Source organism: Ursus americanus, chromosome 9 (assembly GCF_024610735.1).
Source record: "Ursus americanus isolate L20-20 chromosome 9, mUrsAme1.1.p, whole genome shotgun sequence".
In the NCBI taxonomy this organism is placed as follows: Eukaryota; Metazoa; Chordata; class Mammalia; order Carnivora; family Ursidae; genus Ursus; species Ursus americanus.
The window spans coordinates 34,458,502-34,478,898 of NC_142135.1; the positions used below are offsets into that span (position 1 = coordinate 34,458,502).

The 20,397-nt window shown below is 41.7% G+C and overlaps 1 protein-coding gene across 3 annotated transcripts in view; it reads right to left on the minus strand.

Moving 5' to 3' along the window:
• Positions 1 to 20,397, minus strand: part of GRHL2 (grainyhead like transcription factor 2) — a 164,137-nt gene that overhangs the window by 78,676 nt on the left and 65,064 nt on the right. For all 3 annotated transcript variants that reach the window (XM_087864683.1, XM_045805842.2, XM_045805841.2), the window contains exons 6-7: positions 17,403 to 17,559; positions 12,795 to 12,906 (exon numbers count right to left, since the gene is read on the minus strand). In XM_087864683.1, coding sequence (XP_087720809.1) covers positions 12,795 to 12,906; positions 17,403 to 17,559 — 269 coding nt within the window. The remainder of the gene's footprint in view (positions 1 to 12,794; positions 12,907 to 17,402; positions 17,560 to 20,397) is intronic.

The following is a 20,397-nucleotide window of genomic DNA, read 5'->3' on the forward strand; positions in this document are numbered from 1 at the left end:
TATGCGTATATAGTACCTATATATGCACTACAGCTTCTGGCTCCGAATTTAAATAAGCTTGGTTGGGCTTAAAATTAAGCTCTTCCCATTAGTCTATGTTATTTACTGAGATTTAACTTCAGTCTATTTTTAACTCAAACTCTTTTGTCTCTTGAAAAATAGTGCATGGTACTTTCTGACAGTTTGCTGAATGAATGAAGACATGAGTAAGTGCTTTGGTAAATAATTTATTCTTGTATAAGGCATGAAGTACTCATGTTTAATTTTAGTTGTTCATTTTTCATCTTCTTACTTAATATTCTAACACTCTTAGAGGTAGGTGTGGGGACAAGAAGTTATAGGCACACAGGATTACAAGTTAGTGCCCACAGTGGCCAATGGACAGTAATCATCTCAGACCTACAAATGGGGCTCCATCCCCCCAGCACAATAGTCCCCAACATTTTATCACCCCGATGATATTTTCAGACACTGTAAATTCCCAGTTAAAGCAACTCTGACTTATAAAAGAGAACTGAACTCTTTCTCAGATGACGGTTCTTTATCATTGGTAAGAGACCTGAGAACTGCCATTCTATGAGAAGATATTCCAGTCTCTCTCAAAGACCTATTCTAGTGTCTTCAATGTTGGAAATAAGTTTCAAATACATACAATTGTATATTTGAGTTGTGGACTGAAGAAATTCAAATAAAAGAAATGACTTTTTGGTAACTGGTGGTTCAGGACACAGACACATTACAAGAACTGTAAATCCTCACATGGATTATCTTCTGATAAATCTGAACCACAAACCCAATCCCTCTAGCTGCTCAAATTCCACTAAGACTAACCTCCATTTTTAAAAAATTTTAATTCCAGTGTGGTTAACATACAGTGTTATATTACTTTCAAGTGTACAATATAGTGATTGAACAATTCTATATATTACTCAGTGCTCACCAAGATAAGTGTTCTCTTAATCCCCTTCACCTATTTCACCCATCCCCCCACCTCCCCTCTGGAAACCATCTGTTCACTTTAGTTAAGAGTCTGTTTTTTGGTTTCTCACTTTTTCCCTCTGTTTTGTTTCTTAAACTATGCATATGAGCGCATACAGATTTTGTCTTTCTGACTGACTTATTTTGCTTAATATTACACTCTCTAGATCCATCCATGTTGCTGCAAATGGGAAGATTTCATTCTTATTTATGGCTAAATAATATTCATATATATATATTCATATATACACACACATACACACACAAACACCCCATCTTCTTTATCTGCTCATCTATCAATGGACACTTGGGCTGCTTCCATAATTTGTCTACTGTAAATAACGCTGCAATAAAGACAAGGGTGCATATGTCCTTTTGAATTAGTGTTCTCGTATTCTTTGGGTAAATACTCATTAGTGCGGTTACTGGATCATACGGTAATTCTATTCTTAATTTTTTGAGGAACCTGCATACTGTTTTCCACAGTGGCTGCACTAGTTTGCACTCCCACCAACAGTGCACAAGGGTTCCTTTTTCTCCACATCCTCGCCAACACTTGCTGTTTCTTGTAGATTCACCTCCCTTTTCAACCTCCCCAGCTAACCCCAGCTACCCAATCACACACACTAAACCGGTTACCAGACATAGGAGAGTGAGTCTGTTAAGTGTGTAACGGGTGCAGGGTGAGGGGACTGCACGAGCTATTCTAGTTTGTTACATGAATGATTTCTGCATTAACTGCTACTTGAATCACTCGTGCTGCTATTCCTGTTTATTTATTTTCCACCAATTATTAGAGGATTTAGATATCATTTTGAAATTGAAATTCCAATTCTCTTAAATATATTTCTTCAAGAAGCTCAATGTGCCCTTCGGAGGAGGGAAGCTGTTGCTTGTGTTACTGCTTTCTGTTGTAACGTGGTCCACAGCATCCGGGGACTCTGGTCAGGGTTCAACAGGATCAGCAGCCACTAAGCAAAGCTGCATACTGCTCTCGGCTGGTTTCCCTCTCTGCAAAATGGAGAGATTGCCAGCACCTACCTCACAGGATCAGTGAACAATGACGAGACACTCATTTCTTTAGCGCTCCTTCATTTCAATACTTGTCTCTTCAAGACCAGAAAAACTAGTGGCAGCTCTGCATTCCTGGAGCCTATTCAAAGACTTTTCTTCAGATTAGCTTCACCTTATTTTGGTTTCTCCAACCTCAAAGAGCTTAATTTAATTTTGGAAAAACTTTCTCTTGGCAAGTTTTAGGTTGTGTCAACAAAGAAGGAAAACTTTAGATTTGCCCAATTTCGCACTTGGGGGTATTGCAAAGACATAAATTTGCTTCTGTTGAAGTGTGCAGCAAGAGAGAAGCTTCTGGTAAATGCTAATGGACAGCTGACAATACCAGCTCTGTAGTTTTGTTTGGTATATAGCTGAGCCTCGTGAAACTATCAGAGTGTATTCTCCAGGTATTTTTTTTTTTATAATTTTAAGCCAATCAAATAATGCTAAAAACATGAGACTATCAGGTTACCTGCAGTCTCATTAAAAGTATCTCTGAAGAAAATAATTAGGCCCCAAAAGAAAGACATGAAATCAAATAAAAGCACAGATTACATGTTTGACAAGACAGCATGGTCTTCCATAGCTGAAGATACAGAAAAGTTCCCACCAAGTAGGAGAGAGACAGTATAGTGTCCAGTAAATGTGGGGGGAAAAAAGATGTAAAACAGGAAATAAAGGATTTTACAGTATTAAGTAGAGGATCTACTAAGATTCTCAGAGGGGTCTCTAAGCATCCATTCCATACTTTAATCCTTTCTGTAACATTTCTTCTGGTTAACCACTCAGGGCTTTAAAATTGGCAGCAGTAAGGAAACTCCTTGCAGGGAAAGGTTTAGTAAACCTTAATAATGTCCTGGAACCAGGTAAACACACTTCCTAGGAGCAGTGAAGAAAATGATTAAGGGCCACATTCATTATAATTTTTAATTTCCAAATCTAGCTACTTTTTTTTTTTTAAGTTTGTTTTGAAACAATTTCCTATTTGTTTGCTTCCAGGAAACAGTAAGAATTTCTAGTAAGTTAAAAATGGGACATTTCCCTTGCTTTATTAGTATATGTATTCTATTTTTATGTTAGCAATTAGTCATAGTTATTAAACTAGTTTCATCAAAATGGCTATAGTGTAATAAATATTTAAAATCTAAGAAATTAAGGTACCAAATGCACATTTAGCCTCCTGACATCAAAAAATACTACCAAAAATTATTCTTTCAGCATGGAACAGGAGAAAGTGCAACTCCAGCCTGAATTCCAAGGGAACTAGACCTGTGCCTGCTTACAATAACTGTTATTACTTAAACACAAAACCATGCATGGCAGTTTGCTCATCAACTAGTCAACACTGGTTGGGCATCAATGCTATGTCAGGTTCTGTACCAGGTACTGGGTATATGCAAAGGTTAAAAAAATTCTTTCTTCACTCAAGAAGTTCAACACCTAGTGGGATGGACAGAATGTTCACTGATGAACCAAGTGAAACAGTGAAGTGCTATTGACTAGACATAAACCAAAACCCACAGTGGAAGCAGCTGACTCTGCCTGAAAGATGAGGAAGATCCCACCCAAGTGGGGACAGAGGAACCAGGTTTTAAGGGGTAAAATGTCTGCCAGGTCAAGGAGGGAGGGAGGGACATTCTAGGCAAGGAGAGCCATTGAAAAGAACAAAGAAGAGGTTGCAAGTAACTAGGAAAACTAGTGAGGGGCAAAAAAGGGCCTGTAGACTTGGCATTAAAATTTTTTAATAAGGGGCACCTGGGTGGCTCAGTCGGTTAAGCGTCTGCCTGTGGCTCAGGTCATGGTCCCAGGGTCCTGGGATTGAGTCCCATGTCAGGCTCCTGTGCTCAGTGGGGAGCCTGCTTCTCCCTCTCCCTCTGTCTGCTGCCCCCCCTGCTTGGGCTCTCTCTCTCTCTCTCAAATAAATGAATAAATAAAATCTTAAAAAAATGTAATAAAAGGCTGTACTGGATGGAGAGACATGAGTGGTATAGGATGTGGGCTAGTGGACACCTTTTTTAAGAAACAGAGTGGAAGGAAAGAGGAAAACCCAGCTAATAATTTAAAAGGGAGTCTCCAAAATCAGGGCCTGGACATGGGCAGTTTGTGAACTCTGGCTCTGTTCTGGACCCTTTGCTGGTGGGAAGGTGGGGGTACCTCTGGGTCACACTAAGCACACACACCGAGCAGGAAGTGCTTCTCCCCAGAGCTGTTGTCCCCAACAGAATGAGTTTCTAGGACTCATACTGAAACTTGCAACGCAATAAATGAAAACCCACAGTGGCTCAGTGATTACTGAAAATCAATATTTTCTGTCTGAACTAAGAATAAACTTTAAAGAGTACTTGCATTTTATAATGTTTTAAAATGTATAGCTTTAATTAGCCTCCTACACTTTTATCACATAAATGTTTTTCTAACCGAAGTCTGAAGATGAAAAGGAATTCTCAGTCACTGTAGCTACAGCACTTCTCTCAAAGCAGAAGGTGCCCCCCATGTGTCAGAGTGGAGGCAAGGAGGACCCCTGTGGCTAGTGCTGGTCCACCCCACCTCCTCCCTCCTGTGAAGGAAGCACGGATCAAGGCTGCTCCTCTGATTCAGCTCTGACTCAAGGCCCTGCGTGGAGCAGCCCAGTGATTTCATTCTTAATGTTAGGGGCTCTCAAGAGGTTTTGTTTTATTCTGAGTCAAATTTACTGTTCATATCTATTCAGAAGTGTGAAAATCATCAGATCAAAACTCGAAATTCCACTTAATTGAGTTATCTTTAAAGGAGGGAAGACCCACATCTTCCTGACTGAAGGTAGAGAGCAGGCTTGTTTGACTCTGTGGGAGAGCCCTCCACAGAACAAAACTCAGTGGCAGGTGGGACACCCCAGCCAAGAGAAAGGTGAGCTGCGGGGCACTCTTGTCTCCTAGGCCTCGACCTTGTGCAGTGTCCTAGCTAACTGACCTCACCCGACTCTCAGAGGCAGCAGCTGCCTCCCACCGACCACCCCCGAATCTTCGCCCTCCCACATAACAGCACAGCACTGGGTGGCCCAGCCCAGGTTTGGCGATAAAACCTGCAAGAAAGCACCCTTGTAGGGCACGTCTGAAGCCAGCCTCCTCTAGAAAACAGAGAGAGAGAGAGACAGAGAGAGAAAGTTTTACTTAATTTTAATCACAATCTCTATTTGAAAGAGTTCCCAGGCGTGGACAGAACAGCCAAGCGGAGTAATTCACAGCAAAATTCTTGCTGGAGAGTCTTCTGAAAGGCTTCCCTTCGACCCCCAAAGAAAACTATTGAGAACTAAACTTCAAGAAATGTTTCCATTTCATTAGAACTAAAGTTTTCAAGAAAAGCTTTACCTTAACATAAAACTGGTATTTAAAAATTGGCTCTAAAGAAACAGATTTGGATGAGGGCACAGATGAAAATCCAATAATCACATGCTAATAATCAAAGATGAACTATAATTACCTGCTAATTACCATGGAAAACTACAGGATTAATAGTAACAACATAACTGACACTTCCCAATACGGGGAAAGATTACTGTGAATCGAAACTGAAGACAGAGACGGAATGAAGAGCAAATAGTCGGTTTCACAATTAACTACAAATTTGTACCAATAATGGTTCATTGGATGTGACTGTAAAGTAATGAGGCTTATTTGGATATGCCTGTGGAATCCCCGTCATTACATTACAATCCACACCACCCACTGTGAAAGTGTAAAAACCACAGTCCTTATTTTGGAACATCTGCATTGTAAGGTCGTGAAGTAAGTCTTAATTCTGTTCGGAAGAGAGAAATTGTATGTGACTGTGCTTCAATTTATCTATCGTAGCTTCTGGCTCTCATTCTATAAAGTTAATTTTAGTTGTTGAACCTCTTCTAACTTTCCTTCCCTCCTTGAAAGGAAACAAAGAGAAAAATATGCCTTCGCCAGAGAGTGGTTTTGGAATTCTCCACTGTTTGAGGAAGCTTGCTGTGTAGTCCAGTTCATTTTGTCATTTGTGGTTTATTTAAAATATTTTGTTAAATGGCTCACACCGTGCAAAACTGGAGAACCCCACGGTGCAGAGTCATGGGTAAGTCCCACCTACTCTGTGTATAGATGGTGCCTCAGAATCACCACGCCCCTGGCTGAACACAGCCCCCGCCAACATGCCCTTCCTGGCCACGTCCCTCCTCCTGAAACCCCTACCTAGGAGCAGGGCACCCATTTAGTTAGCAAGGCCGCACTTTTCTTCTGTGATCCCTTACTTCTCCTTTATCTCCAAAGCCAGTCATCACAGAGGATCTCTCAGTTCTAGAATGTGTCTCTTGTTCTGGGATAACTTTGTATCCTTTACAATGCACTCCTCTGGGTGCACTCCATCATTCACCTGGCTCTAACTGGTCTTCCCACTGCCCATCTCTCCCGCCCTTCACCCTGTCCTCCACGTTGGCCTAGAGTCACCTCTCTGCAGTACAGATATCATCCCACAACAGTGCTGCCAAAAATCTCAATGGTTATCCAAAGCTTCTGAATTCAAGTCCTGCAACTCATTACAGAGAAATGTCATTTCATTACAATATCCTATTTGCCTGTTATTTCTGCACATTCCCCTCCATCTGTCCTTAACAGCAATCTGGAAGACCGATGTCCAAATGGAATACACCCACTTGGATGAATGACAACACATAGATACAATTTTTATTATCCTTCTCTTACGTGTTCTTGGATTTCTAAAATCCACTCGGTTCAACAATAGAAAACATGGATTAACTAAAAACAAGGTATGCATGCTACAATATAAAAAAGTACACACACACATTTGAATATCTCCCCAACAAAACTGCACAACAAGACTTTATGAAGCCAAGATAGTGTTAAAGCAGCCAAAGGAGAAAAACTCTGAGCTTAATCACCCTCAACATCTGTGATGTGGCTGTGGTGATGCTCCTGTATGAAGACCCTGAGATAGCATTTCCCAAACATTCCACCTGCAAGGCAGGTTTGCCACTGGAACACAGGTGGCATGAGTCAATGGCCCTCGAAGGCCTACAGCCTTTCAGGGCCTGGACCCCACATACCCTGCTGGGCTTGATTAGCCTCCATGGGAGGCCTGGAGTTTTAGCATGTACCACATGGGAACAGCTTTACTCAGGACTCCTTTCAGAAGCTGAGAGAAGCAAATCCCATCTATGCTTCACATCTCTGTCACCCTACAATTTCCCTTTATTTTTTTTTAAGATTTTATTTATTTATTTGAGAGAGAGACAGATAGTGACAGAGATAACAAGAGAGAGCACAAGAGGGGAGGAGAGGGAGAAGCAGGCTCCCGCTGAGCAGGGAGCCTGACATGGGGCTCAATCCCAGGATCCTGGGATCATGACCTGAGTTGAAGGCAGATGCTTAACTGACTGAGCCACCCAGGTGCCCCTATTTTTAATTTTTCAAGATTTGTTTATTTATTTTAGAGAGAGAGAAAAAGAGCACAAGCAGGAGGAACAGAGGAAGAAAGAGAGAGATTTCAAGCAGACTCTGTGCTCACCCCAGAGCCTGACACAGGGCTTGATCTCATGACCCAGAGATCACAACCTGAGCCGAAACCAAGAATCCAACGCTTAACCGACTGAGCCACCCAGGCGTCCCTACGATTCCCCTTTAAAAAGCAAGCCCTTCCACAGCTACTAAACGCTTCTCTCTTATCTCCTCAACCCCATTTACTCAAGACTTCCTTCCTTCACCTTACCCTCTGTGTTAGTTCCATCAAGGAACAGTCTCACTAGTACATATAGCAGTTTCCACCCCCTCCCACTGTGCTAACAATTTCATCAGACTTGATAAAATGATCTGCCAATCTCATTTTGGTTCTTCTGCCTTGGTTCCTGTAGAAGCCTGTGCTGTCTCCTTGGCTTGCAGCACCCTCCCCCACCTTGTTCACCTCACGCGCTCTTGCCGCGCTCTTGCCGTCCTTTCAGAGGGGTCTCAGAAACACCTCCTCAGGGAAGCGCTCCTCCAAGGCACCATTCACTGTGTGACATCTTAGCCACTCATCGTCTTGCCTCCAGATTCGAGCAGTTTGAGGACAGGGCTCTGTCCTAATTACCTCTGAATTGCTAGTTCCCAACGAAAGGTCTGGCCTATTTGCTGAGTGAATATGGAGTAACTAGGCCTTTCTGCAAGCTGGTGGGAACTAACAAGGGAACAGCACTAACCCTGTGTCCTTAAAAGGGGACGTCCACAATCAGAGACGAGCAAACAACAGAAACAATCTAAGTGGCTCTTCCACACAGGAGGTCTGAGGTCTAATTGGCACAGAAACACTCCTTGGGCTGCAGAATGTAAACTCATTTATGACCTGGAATAATTGTTGTTATTCAACGAGCTCACAAGAAAGAACTTGTGGGGCTTGGAGAACTCTGCTCGCGTGCTTTGAAAAGCAGCAGGAGCCACTAGGGCCAAGGTCTGTTTGTTTTACTTTTATCAAGTAAGAACTAATTGCTAATGTTTCCTTCCCCCCCACCTTCCCCCAAACAAAATAGTTTATGGCCTAATGTACAAGAACCACATATCTGAACTGGCTTTCAGAAATGTTAGAACTAGCAGCAACCAAGAGTCCCAACCCCTAAACTGCAAAACGTTCTCAACGTCTGGAGAGGAAGGCACAGAGGCGAGAAGCAGGACGTCAGCGCAAGGTCAGTCAGAGATGTCTGCAGTCACTCTACTAGCCATCAGGGCCTAGTGGGGCCAAGAACTACCTAGGGGTTGCCATACAAAGATGATGTACAGTGGAGCAAGGACAGAGAATAATAAAAAACAAGGAGTGCAAACTCAGGCATCTTGGGTTTCCATCCCACCGATACTACTTACCAGGTACAAGACCTTGGGTAAAATTCTTTACCATTCACCACCTCAGTTTTTAAACAACAAAATGAGATGTTTTGAGGACAAAGGACAAAATATTTATATATGTATAGAAAGAGCCTGGTGCCAGAAGACAAGGAACACATGGGAGGTATTATTAAGACACAGTTCACTCCTTCCAGAGCCCTGCCTTCTGTCAGTGTCATAAGAGTTTTATCCACGTGTTTGTTCATTCATTCACTCATTCACTCATTCATTCAGGAAATACTTATTGACAGCTCACTATGTCTCAGGCCCTGTGCTAAATCAGACAAGGGTCTGCCCTCGTGGGCTTTACCTTCTAGTTGGAGGGTGGGTGCAATGAGACACAGAAACATCTATACATAAGTAACGTGCAGGGTAGTGATAAATGCTCTGCAATATAATGAAGGTAGAGGGGCTGGAGAGTGATGAGGGTGTGCCGTCTCGGTAAGGTGACAGGGAAGGTCTCTTTGATAAGGTGACAACAAGCAAAGACCTACAAAAAGTGAGGGAACAAACCACGTAATGTGTGAGTATCTGCCCCAGGACAGCCGTGCCTGGTGTGACGCAGGAGCAGCCTCACCGTGAACTCCAATCAGGACACAAGGAACCTGCGAGCCAAGGCTGCACGTGCTCTGAGGACCAGCCTCCTTCTCTGCACCCTAGGCCCTCAGGCTCCCGCTGTCCTTTGCACGGACCCACAGAAACGACTCCAGTGGGGACACTGAGGGTTCTCTCCCCATCTGGCAACCAGCACTGAGGAGCTACTCAGAGGATCAGCAGTATGTGGGAGATGAGGAGCAGACCTGAAGAGCAACCAACATTCTAATCCAAGTGAGATAAATGCAAGTTAGGACAGATGTAGAATGTTCACCAGCCATCACTTCAGGGTACAGGAGACAACAGAGCAGTTCTTCAGCATGACTGCTGAGGGGATACGGAGTAAGGAAAGATATGAAGAGAGGTGAAAGCTCCACTGGGCTTTGCTTGGAGTGGAGGTAGAGAGGCAGAGAGCTGGAGGAGGGCTGGTTATCCCAGGAACCCTGAAAAACGAGAAGAATATGCACACTTCTACACACAAAACTGTGTTGTGCCTAACCTGGGAAGCTGGAGGTTCCCCTAAGTCCACCCTCAGACTCCGAAGAACACAGGCTCTGAATCTCTGCTTTAGTGAAAGGGCCCTATCTCAGTCTTAAATCCCAGCTTCAAGGTCACTGCCTACAGGGCCCGGTTGAACTTGGTGACCACAGTGACTGGTGGAGATTTGGTAACTGCAACCTTGGAGCCCTGACTATAACCTCCAGCTTCATGGAGGTTAAGAAAGGTAAAACATTTTAAAACGTTGGATTCTTCTTTTTCTTTAGGCTACTAGAGGGTTCTCCACCCACACTGGCCACTACATGGCACATGCACCCTTCAGCCTCTCTTCACTGTCAGCAGGCATGGCTAACCTCCCTGTGGAACCAAGGTGGAGCCTTCACGAATGTCTCAGCACTACACTCCAGAGCTACCTGCTGACGGGGTGCCACACACAGACGTACACACCATCCCAGCATCAGCTCCGCCTTTAGGTTGGAGATGGCGTTAACCATCCACTGGCAGAGGAACACATGGTTTGATTTTTTTTGTAAGTCTAGTAAAGGAAAGAATTATATAAGATTTTTGCATATTTCCTCATCCTCTGTTGAATAGCTGTCAGGTCGAGGTTGTGGTCAGAAAATCAATTTTCCATTTGAAGTTAAGGGACTGATTTAATACTCCTTGGGTTCGGCTTCGGGGCAGGTAGCCCGAGGAGCCACAAAGCTTCTTAGTAAAAGTCCTAAATCTCAAAGATAAATCATGTGCGTGCATGTGTGCACATGCATGTGTAAAGGGTTACAGAGAAAAGTCCAAAGACAGGCAAGAGGCAATAAAGAAGAGAGATAAGATTTGAAGTCCTGTGAGAGCTGAGAAATGATTCTGGTCTAAGAAAAGTAAACCTTATAACAATATCAAAGTTGAACCAACAGGTAAGCCAGTGAAATGTTTTTATTATTTGCCTTATTTGGACCTAGTCCATATTTCTATTTAATTGCTCCTCTCATTTTCTTGGGTAATAATTATAAGGCTAACTTTTCAAATAAAATAAAATTGTTCCTCTGCTCTACGCAGATCAGCTACAAAGCAGGTTAAGGCAAGTATCCCCAACTCCTTGTCCTAGTCAATCGATCTCGTAGTTTCCATGTATGAGCTCGGTGAAGAAGACTGTCTTATCCTAGCTCTTGCACTAATCATCTGAGGATAAGTCCCTTGGAAAAGTGGGTCAGTGGGCCTCGCTGGGCTTCAGTTTCCTGGTTTATTAGATAAATATGTTTGACTAGTTAATAGGAGGGGTGTGTGTGCGTGTATGTGTGTGTGTGTGTGTGTGTACACACACAGGCATGCACTGGGGCAAGGAGGGGTGTAACCTTCTTGCAGGATAAACCAACAATCGGTTTCAATATGTTCTATTGTGAGTCTCTAACCCTAATATGATCACTCACCTTGGCAAGGGTGAGATGGAAGGTCTAAAAAATCCATCACTGCAGTGTGTAAGAAATCAAAACAATGGCTCAATAATACCTTCTGATACACACAATGGAAACCTTTACTTTGTCTACACTCACTAGGACTGCAGCCTCCTGGTCTGCAAAATGAGGTAAGAAAGCCCATAGATGAGAAATTACTTATTTCTTATAAAAACATCATATAAAGTGTTAAAATTACTTAGAAACACATATATTACTGTCAGTGTTTTTAAGTAATCTCTAAAAACTTAAGATTCAATATCTGACTTCCCCTGTCTTACTCTGTATCCCGGTTGATTCCTGCAAACTGCATTTGCTAGGATCATGTACCCAGTGGCTTCAGGGTAAATTTGGCCCTTCGGAAGCACTGGTGGGAGAGTAGGAGACAGGGAGAAAACAGGGCATTCCTTCTTCTCCTCCCTCTTGGCATTCTTTGAAAGCTGTGTCTGGCAGTGACTCCTCTGTGGTTCTTCCTCCTCTTGCAAAGCTGCTCTGTCTGTGGTCCCAGCTCCTGCTGGGGCAGCCCCCACTATGGTTCAAGCTCTTACTGGGTGGCTCCCCCAACACCTACAACCTCCTCTCTCTGATCCTCCAGGCCTACAGCGAATAGCAGCAGACTCCTGCTATTGCTCATCTCTGGACTGCCTCACAGTGCCTTCAGCCCTCCCCATCTTTGCAACAAATTCCCTCCATGGGACCATTTGGCATGGGCTCTGCCTTCCTGGCCTAACCCTGAGTCCCACCCAGGGGACTACTGGTCTCTAGAGAACAGACACCATGTTTAAGAATACACAGACTCCAGAAAATGCACTTGCCAGATCTGTTCCTCCTCTACTGCTGAAAAAGATTTTTCAAAGGTTTCATTTGCTAGACCACCTAGTACTATCAACAGCAGGCATGTGTGGAGCAGAAGGGAACCAGAGAGCCACTTTCCATTTTGGCGACCCTCACAAGTGCCTTAGAGCCAAATGATCCTGGGGTTACTCATGTCACAGGGAGATAGGAGTTCATCTGGTCTGCCGGACTGGCCGTTAGGCCCAAACACAGGAGGGCATGGAAACACGTTTTAGAAACTGGCATAGTCCTTGCAAATCCAAATGTATCACTATTATTCTATGAGTCACAGCTGGCTTCCATAGAACAAACAGTGCTTTGCACTCAGCTTAGCCTGATTTTGCTGTCTCCGCCTATTTGTACTAAATGTACTAACAAAGGAAAAGCGTCCAGACTAGTGCCTGGCACATCTTCCCAAGAGCTATGTGGGTCCTCGCTGTGAGTTGTGTGCTGAGCTCTCCTTGGCATCATGACAACATGTCAATTTACCGAAGACCTCACAGGAAGGCCAAGGTCAACTTACCAATGTCAAGGACCCTCTGCTTTGCCGTATGCTGCCGGGAGTGCCAGTACTTCCAGTATTTCAGCTGTTCGTCTCGGTTTTTGTCTTCACTGAAGACCACCATTACCACACTCTGCAGAGGGGAGAACCATACATCTTACTTTCTGTTTGGTGTCTCTGTGGCTTCACAGCCTCCACTTCCGGCAGTTCTACAGCTGTACAGTTTTTGTTTAAAAACGGGCCTACTTAAAAAATGCTTGGGGAAAGAGAACAGTACACAGAAAAAAGAATCCTACATCACTTTTTTTTTTTTAAGTAGGCTCCACACCCAGCATGGAGCCTAATACGGGACTTGAACTCATGACCCTGAGATCAAGACTGTGCTGAGATCAAGAGTCAGACGTTTAACTGACTGAGCCACCCAGGCGCCCCCCACATCATTTTTACTGTGAGTCATAAACAACCAAATTAACCAATTAATAGCATGTTTATTGTTTTGTGAGGTGAGTGGAAATACCAAAAAATCTTTTTTTTTGTACTGAAAACAAACACATTTTTTAAATTTTGTATTCTTAAATGTTGAATTTGGCGCCATTTGTAAAGAAGCAAGCATCTGCTTCTAGCCTAATTAAATGCCTCAGGGTGAAATACTGGAGTAATGAGAGAAATACTAAGGTAATGAGAGAAATACTACAAGATGAGTTCATACTGAGGAACACAGATGTAAGCTACAGATATCTCACACACCAAAAGAGACATGGTCAACTATTTTATTTATTTCAAGACAATTTGGATGTACTTGCTTGAGAAACTAATTATATCTTATAGAAATAAGAATCCCAAACCCATTTTGGTTCTAAATTATAAAAACCCACATTAAACTAAATAAACATTAATTGACTGTCACTTACGAGATGGAGAAGTTACCAACACAAACAAACCACCCAAAATCCCTTTAACTGCAGTATCAGAGATACTGGCTCTCTCCTTCTTATTCCAAAACCAAAATATTTCTTAGACATTTTCTTACTATTCCAGAACATCTCATTGACTCTCATTCCTTAATAACTTCTCCTTTGTAGCATTTTACACGCTTGTAATCATTTACTAATTATTTACGATTATCCAGTCGATGGCAATGTCTCCCCATTGACTTCAAACTCAAAGACGACAAGGACAGTAGCCCTGGTGCCTGACCAATTATAGATTCCATATACACGCTTGCAGTTGTACTGTCCATTCAAAATCTGGCTTCTTCCCAAAGTATGTGTGAACATTTGTTACATAAGAAAGCAGGTATCTGATAGGAACACTAGTTTAGAAATATATATCCATATTATTTGAATTCACAGGCAGCATGAACCTCAAAGGTACATGGAGAAATGACAAGAAGAGGAACCACTTCTGGGCTGGTGGAATTATGAGCTCCAAGCTCTTCATTCTTCTCTCTCCTGCTCCCTCAAACTTTGCCACTTACAGGTGTCCCCCTTACCCATGGTTTCAGTTACCCACATTTGGTCAACCATAACCTAGAAGCAGATGAGTGCCTTCTGATCTATCACCCAAAGGTCAGCAGCAGACTAACTTATGGTCACAATGCCCACGTCATTCATGTCGCTTCATCTCACCACATAGGTATTTTATCATCTCAAATCATCACAAGAAGGAGGGTGAGTACAGTACAATAAGATATTTAGAGGCCGAGATACCACAGTCACATAACTTTTATAACTGTTACAACTGTTCCATTTTACTATTGTTGTTGTTAATCTCTTACTGTGCTAATGTAGAAGTTAAACTTTATCATAGAGATGTATGTAGAGGAAAAACCATAGCATATATACGGCTCGGTACCATCCATGGTTTCAGGCATTCACGGGGCGGGGCGGGGGGGGGGGGGGTCCTAGAATGTATTCCCCGCACATAAGGGGGCGGGGACTACTGTATATGTAAAAGTTCACTCCATGGTCTCCTGGTGTTTATTTCTTTCTGTTCCAAAATAAAAATAACAGGTAATTTTTTTTTCTAGCAAATGACTACCTTAGCCTAAGTAATAGAATATTCTGAGTCTGTAAATTTATGTCTTCAGTGATAAACAGAAAGGCAGTTTGAAAATGCTATTACCAAGCGTACATGCTTCAACTCAGAATGAAATGCTATTCTCCAAAATCAATGCGGGTAAGTTCCAAGTGCATCCCTCTTTCCTCCACATTGCTTGCTCTCCCAGAGCTGAGGAATAAGAAAGATCCCCTCTGAGAGACACCGTTCTAACTCTCCAAGTGTATTAGATTGAAGTCCTTAAGAGAGGAGGGCTCATTTTGGCCAGAATGAAACATATGAAAAGAAAACTTCCAATAATAAAATTATTATATATATATATATATATATATATATATATATATATATATGTGTGTGTGTATATATATATTTTATATATATATTATATATATAAATATATATAAAAATAAAAAATATATAAAAATATATAAAAAATATATAAAAATAAAATAAAATATATATATATTTTATATATATAAATATATATATAAAAATAAAATATATATATATAAATATATAAAAATAAAAAAATATATAAAAATATATAAAAATATATAAAAATATATAAAAAATATATAAAAATAAAAAAATATATAAATATATATATAAAATATATAATATATAATATATATAATAAAAATATATAAAATATATATATATAAATAAATTATTTACATGATTTCAATGAAGCAGAATTCTTGGAAAAGTCTCTATACTCAAAACTACTGTCATGGCTTTAAAATGCAAACCATCCACCATCTTTTCAGGGTGCTGATAATGGTGCTGTTAAGAGGGTGTATATGAGTTATACAGTTCCTTATAATTTACAAGACTGTTTTTTAAAAAGTAAGTTTATCCAGAGTCTTCTTACCAGGCATCCACATGTGAGGGTGCAGGGGTGTGAAGTCTAGCATGTATATCCAGAGGGAGATCCCAGGCTAAAATGCCTCTGGCTTTTAGCCCTCCATGTGACTCAACACAGTGTACCTTAGTGGTTAAGAGAATAAATCCAGGAATCTGACTGCCTGGGATATATCCTGGTTCCCTCACATTTTAGCTGTGTAACCTTGACCAGTTACTAGCCTCTAAAAGGCCAAGTTTCCTCATCTACAATATTATAAAAATAGTGCCTATTTCATAGGGTGTGTTGGTTTCAAACGAATTGCTAGATATATGGCACTTAGCATAGTGCCTGGCACAGAGAAGACATACCCAATAAATATTACTTGTTATTTTGTGTCTCTTGTTGTTGTTATTATTATGGCATCTCTCTGTCATTGTTATTATTGTTATTACTATTATGGTTATTATATTATATCCCTCCACCAATAAGATGAGGAGGAGGAGGAAGGCATCCCTCTGCCACAGCCTTGACCACAGGGTAGTAACACACCAATTCCCCTGGCAGGCACACAACACACCAGGTACCTTTCCACCTGCAATGGGCTCAGCCTTGCGTGGGACATGAGCTCCACATCTTCCTATCACTCTCAACTGCCCTGCCTCCTACAGCTCTGATCAGGGACTGGGACAGACTTGGAGGGAGGAAGAACCGCTGGACTGAGAAATGAGCAGCAATCCTTCCTTATCCTTCTCACTGAAACAAAGCCAGAAAACCCTGCTGTCTCAGACATCACCACTGAAATTGTTTTACCTAGAGCTAGCAACAGACGAGCTGGCCAGCAGGTGACCAAATACTCTTCTTTCTCTTCTACCTCATCTGTTACCTTTGCAGGGAAGTCTGGAATGGGGATAAACTCACTACACTCTACACACAGCACGGCATTCTTCTCAATGTGCTGAAGAGCTCAGGAGGCAGTAGCTACAGACAAAATAAGGTGGGGTGGGCACTGTGCACAGAGCATGTAAAATAAATCATTCTACAATAGGGCAGGAAAGCCCTTCAACCTCTTTTCAGAGAGCTCTGCTATGATTTTCCTTCTCAGTAGAGAAGGATTACCAGTTTCCTCCCTTCTTGGCAGCAGCAAGAATGCCAGAAGCTGGGAGGCTTCCAGCACAGTTCCATTTCCCACAAACAGAATTAACACTCATAAAGGTAAAAATTCCACCAAGTCACTCCTGGTAGGGATCATATCATGCCTCACTTGACTCCTGAGTAAGCAAGCACTGGGCTGCAGAAGGCTTTTTTAACCAAGTTGCAAAGGACCCAGGGACACAGAATAAATCATATCTTCCCATACAGAAGACAGCAGTGGCTCTTTTCCTGCCCACAAATAAGGTCTGACTTACAGCTACTTGCTTGAAAAATTAAGATCAATTGATTGAAAACAAGAATAACAACTAGGTAGCACAAAGGCAATGAAGGAAGCTGGGAAAATTCCTTGGATACAGTCAGAAAGCATGTCCCAACCATGTCCCCTCCCTGGCATTTATTGGTTACTGATTAAAATGATAAACTGTAAGCCAGTAAGTTCTCCTGCTCCAACTCTCTGACATTTGTTCTAGAATTATTTATTTTGGAATTTTTTCCACACCCTTCCACAAGACTGCGAGGCAGCAATTCCCTTCATGTGATCCCTCTGCACTTTATTTGAGAAATGAAGCTCATACCCGGACTTTGCTGATTGGGTGTCGGAAGCATTTGTTGTCTCCAGTCTCACTCAGCGTTATGGCATAGAACTGTCCCTTGTTGAGGTAGGTCATGGGGCCCTCCCCCTGCTTCTGACGCAGAGATTTGGTGGCTTCCAGGGTGTACTGAAATGTGCCACTGTGAACAGAAAACAAACAGTGGTCAGATTTACTCGCTTGGACATTTCTGCCTTCCTAATCAATTTCACATTTATAGCATTTTGTATGAATATTAACCAATATTTACTCTACTTCAGAGACAAAACACAGCATATGGCAAAAGAGATGCGACCGGACCAAAGGTCACTGCTAATACAATGTACACAACATTTCTAATAGTGGCTCATAAACCAGATGGTTTAGAAGGGGAGAAAGTCCATGAGGTGCCTGTCCAATTATGCAAGGCTATGCCAGGAGAACCTGTTAGGTCTTGGAGGGCAATCAGTAATGCCTGAGGCTTAAGAAGTGATAGAATTTGCCACTTTCATGCTAGCAGTAAGCCAAATGTGTGAAAGCTTTTGTTCAATTCATACCTATACTTAACCCTCTTTTTATAACACCAAGATGTTGCAAATAGCTATAACGCACTTTAAAACATTTCAAAATGTGAAAATCTAAAACTCAGACATTCATTATTGAGAATCTAGTTCCATAACAGATTGTTTTTTTGTTTTCTGTTTTTAAGACCACAAAAGAATTCATGAAAGGGTCTCACTACTGCTCCAAATAAGGAGTCTGCAAAGTTTGACCCATTGGCCAAATCCAGCTCCCTGCCTATTATTATAAATAAAGTTTTATTGGAACACAGCTATGCTCATTCATTTAGGTCTTGTTTACAGTTACCTTCACACTACAACAGCAGGGTTTAGTAGCTGTGACATATAGTGTGCCAAATCTAAAACATTCACTATCTAACCCACTGCACAGAAAGTTTGCAAATCCCTGCTCTACACAATTTCCCTAATATTTTAAAAATATTATTTAATTTACAAAACAAAAACACTTGATTTTCCCAACTTTGAAGAATGTATCAATTATTTAAAATAAACAACAAGTATGAACCATGGTCTTTTTTGTTCTTTCAGAAATATTTATTTCTGCTACACTGCAGGATGTCTCCTAGTAATAATCCAATAACCAATGCTTTGTGCACTTTTTTAATCATCAGAAACTCTTCACTGGGCCTATCTATTTTCTTAGCTCTTTAATTTTATAGTCTTTGAAAGGCTGGGTCTAAAAATGCCTCAAAGTTCACCTCTTAAAATGGTCTACTTACAAGATTATGGGAGACTCTTATTTTCTATGTTAAATATTTCTGCAATGTTTAATTTTTTTGTAACTTTCATAAGGAGAAAGAAATTGGAAGGGCATAATAGTATTCCTCTTTCCATGATAAAAACCTTACGTGTAAGCTGATAAACTAAGCAAATTCCAGAATATGTATCTTAGAACAGGGTGGGAAATAAATCATTCAAGACAGAAGCAATTTCACTGTCATTTTGCCTGGAAAAAGCAATTTCAATACAGCCACTGAATCATAAAATTTGAGACCTGGACAGAATATTAGGAATCACCTAGATCAGCAGCTTGCAACCTGTCTAGGGCACAGACTGCGTAAAAAAAAACATGAAAAGCTGTGAACCCTCTCCCCAGAAAAAAGCACATGTGAACAGAAATGGTTCCGAATATAATTTCGGGGAGTACATGCTCCCCCAAGTCTATCCATAACACAGGAAGTAAAACCATCTTCCTCATTTCACAGGTGAGGAGAGGCTGAGAAACTCGCTCACTCCAGTGGGCAATGACAGCAGCAGGAAGAGAAGGCAGGTTGTGACTGGCAGGTCAAAGCTCTTTTCACCAGCCTGATAGCTGATTACACGGTGATTTGGGTTTATAGCATGCTTATTATATATGTATTTCCACATTTTAGAAGGTGATTTGGAATTCTATATTCCCCACCTTAACCCTCCCCCTCACAAACATGACACACAGAAATTCTGACTCGGATGATCTGGGGAGGATGACTGGGGAGCCTGAGGTTGGAGGAAGATCCTGAAGGATCAGGAGGACTTCAGGTGAAACAGAGAGAACAGAAGAGGGCTACACATGTAAAAGCAAAGTAGCAAGAAATGCAGTGGGACACAAGGTTTAAGGTAAAAAGGGACCAGCACATAGAGGGCCCTGACGATCTTCATGAGTAATTTGTGTTTAATCCTGTCTGAAATGGTCCGATAAATTTTGTGAAATGAGAGAGATCAATTCATTTCTTGCCATTCTCTCCTGTCTACAGGCATGAGCATGATCAAGGTCTTTGAACCCCTGGCTCCTCTATCTAGAATGTTCTTAATCTTCCTTCTTTCCCTGGAAAACTCCTGCTCACAGTCCTACAACATGTGGCTCAAATGTCTCTTCCTGCAAGCTTAGTGCCCCTCCTCCACCCTCCCAACCCCCACCACACAGAGACCTATAGGTCCTCTCAGCTTTCTGTTTAAGTACCTCTGTAGCAGGACTGACTCATCATTTAGCAAACTGTATTACAACTGTCCATCACTACATTTCCCCTCCAAAAGTCTATGGGCCTCTTGCAAGGAGAGGTTCTATCTTATTCTCATACCTCTCATATTGCTTGTACATGGAAGGCAACACAGGGTACGATAGCTGGCAGCTAAATATGTGTACAGTGGAACAGAAGGGAAAAGAAAGTGTTGGCAGGAAGATCAGTTATATCACAACAGTTCAGAACATGACCAAGAGTAAGTCGCAAGGGACAGGACAGGTAAAATAGGAAGGTTCAGCACTTGGCAAGCATGATGAAAGTATAGCAAAAAGTCAGGCAGATCTTTACACCTGCAGAGTGGGTAGCTGGAGGATGCTTACATCATTAGCCACAATAGGAAATAAAAGCAGAACAGATGTGAAAGAAGTGGAGAAAGGAAAAAAGAGAAAAAGAAAGGCAAAGAGTTCCATTTTTTCACAT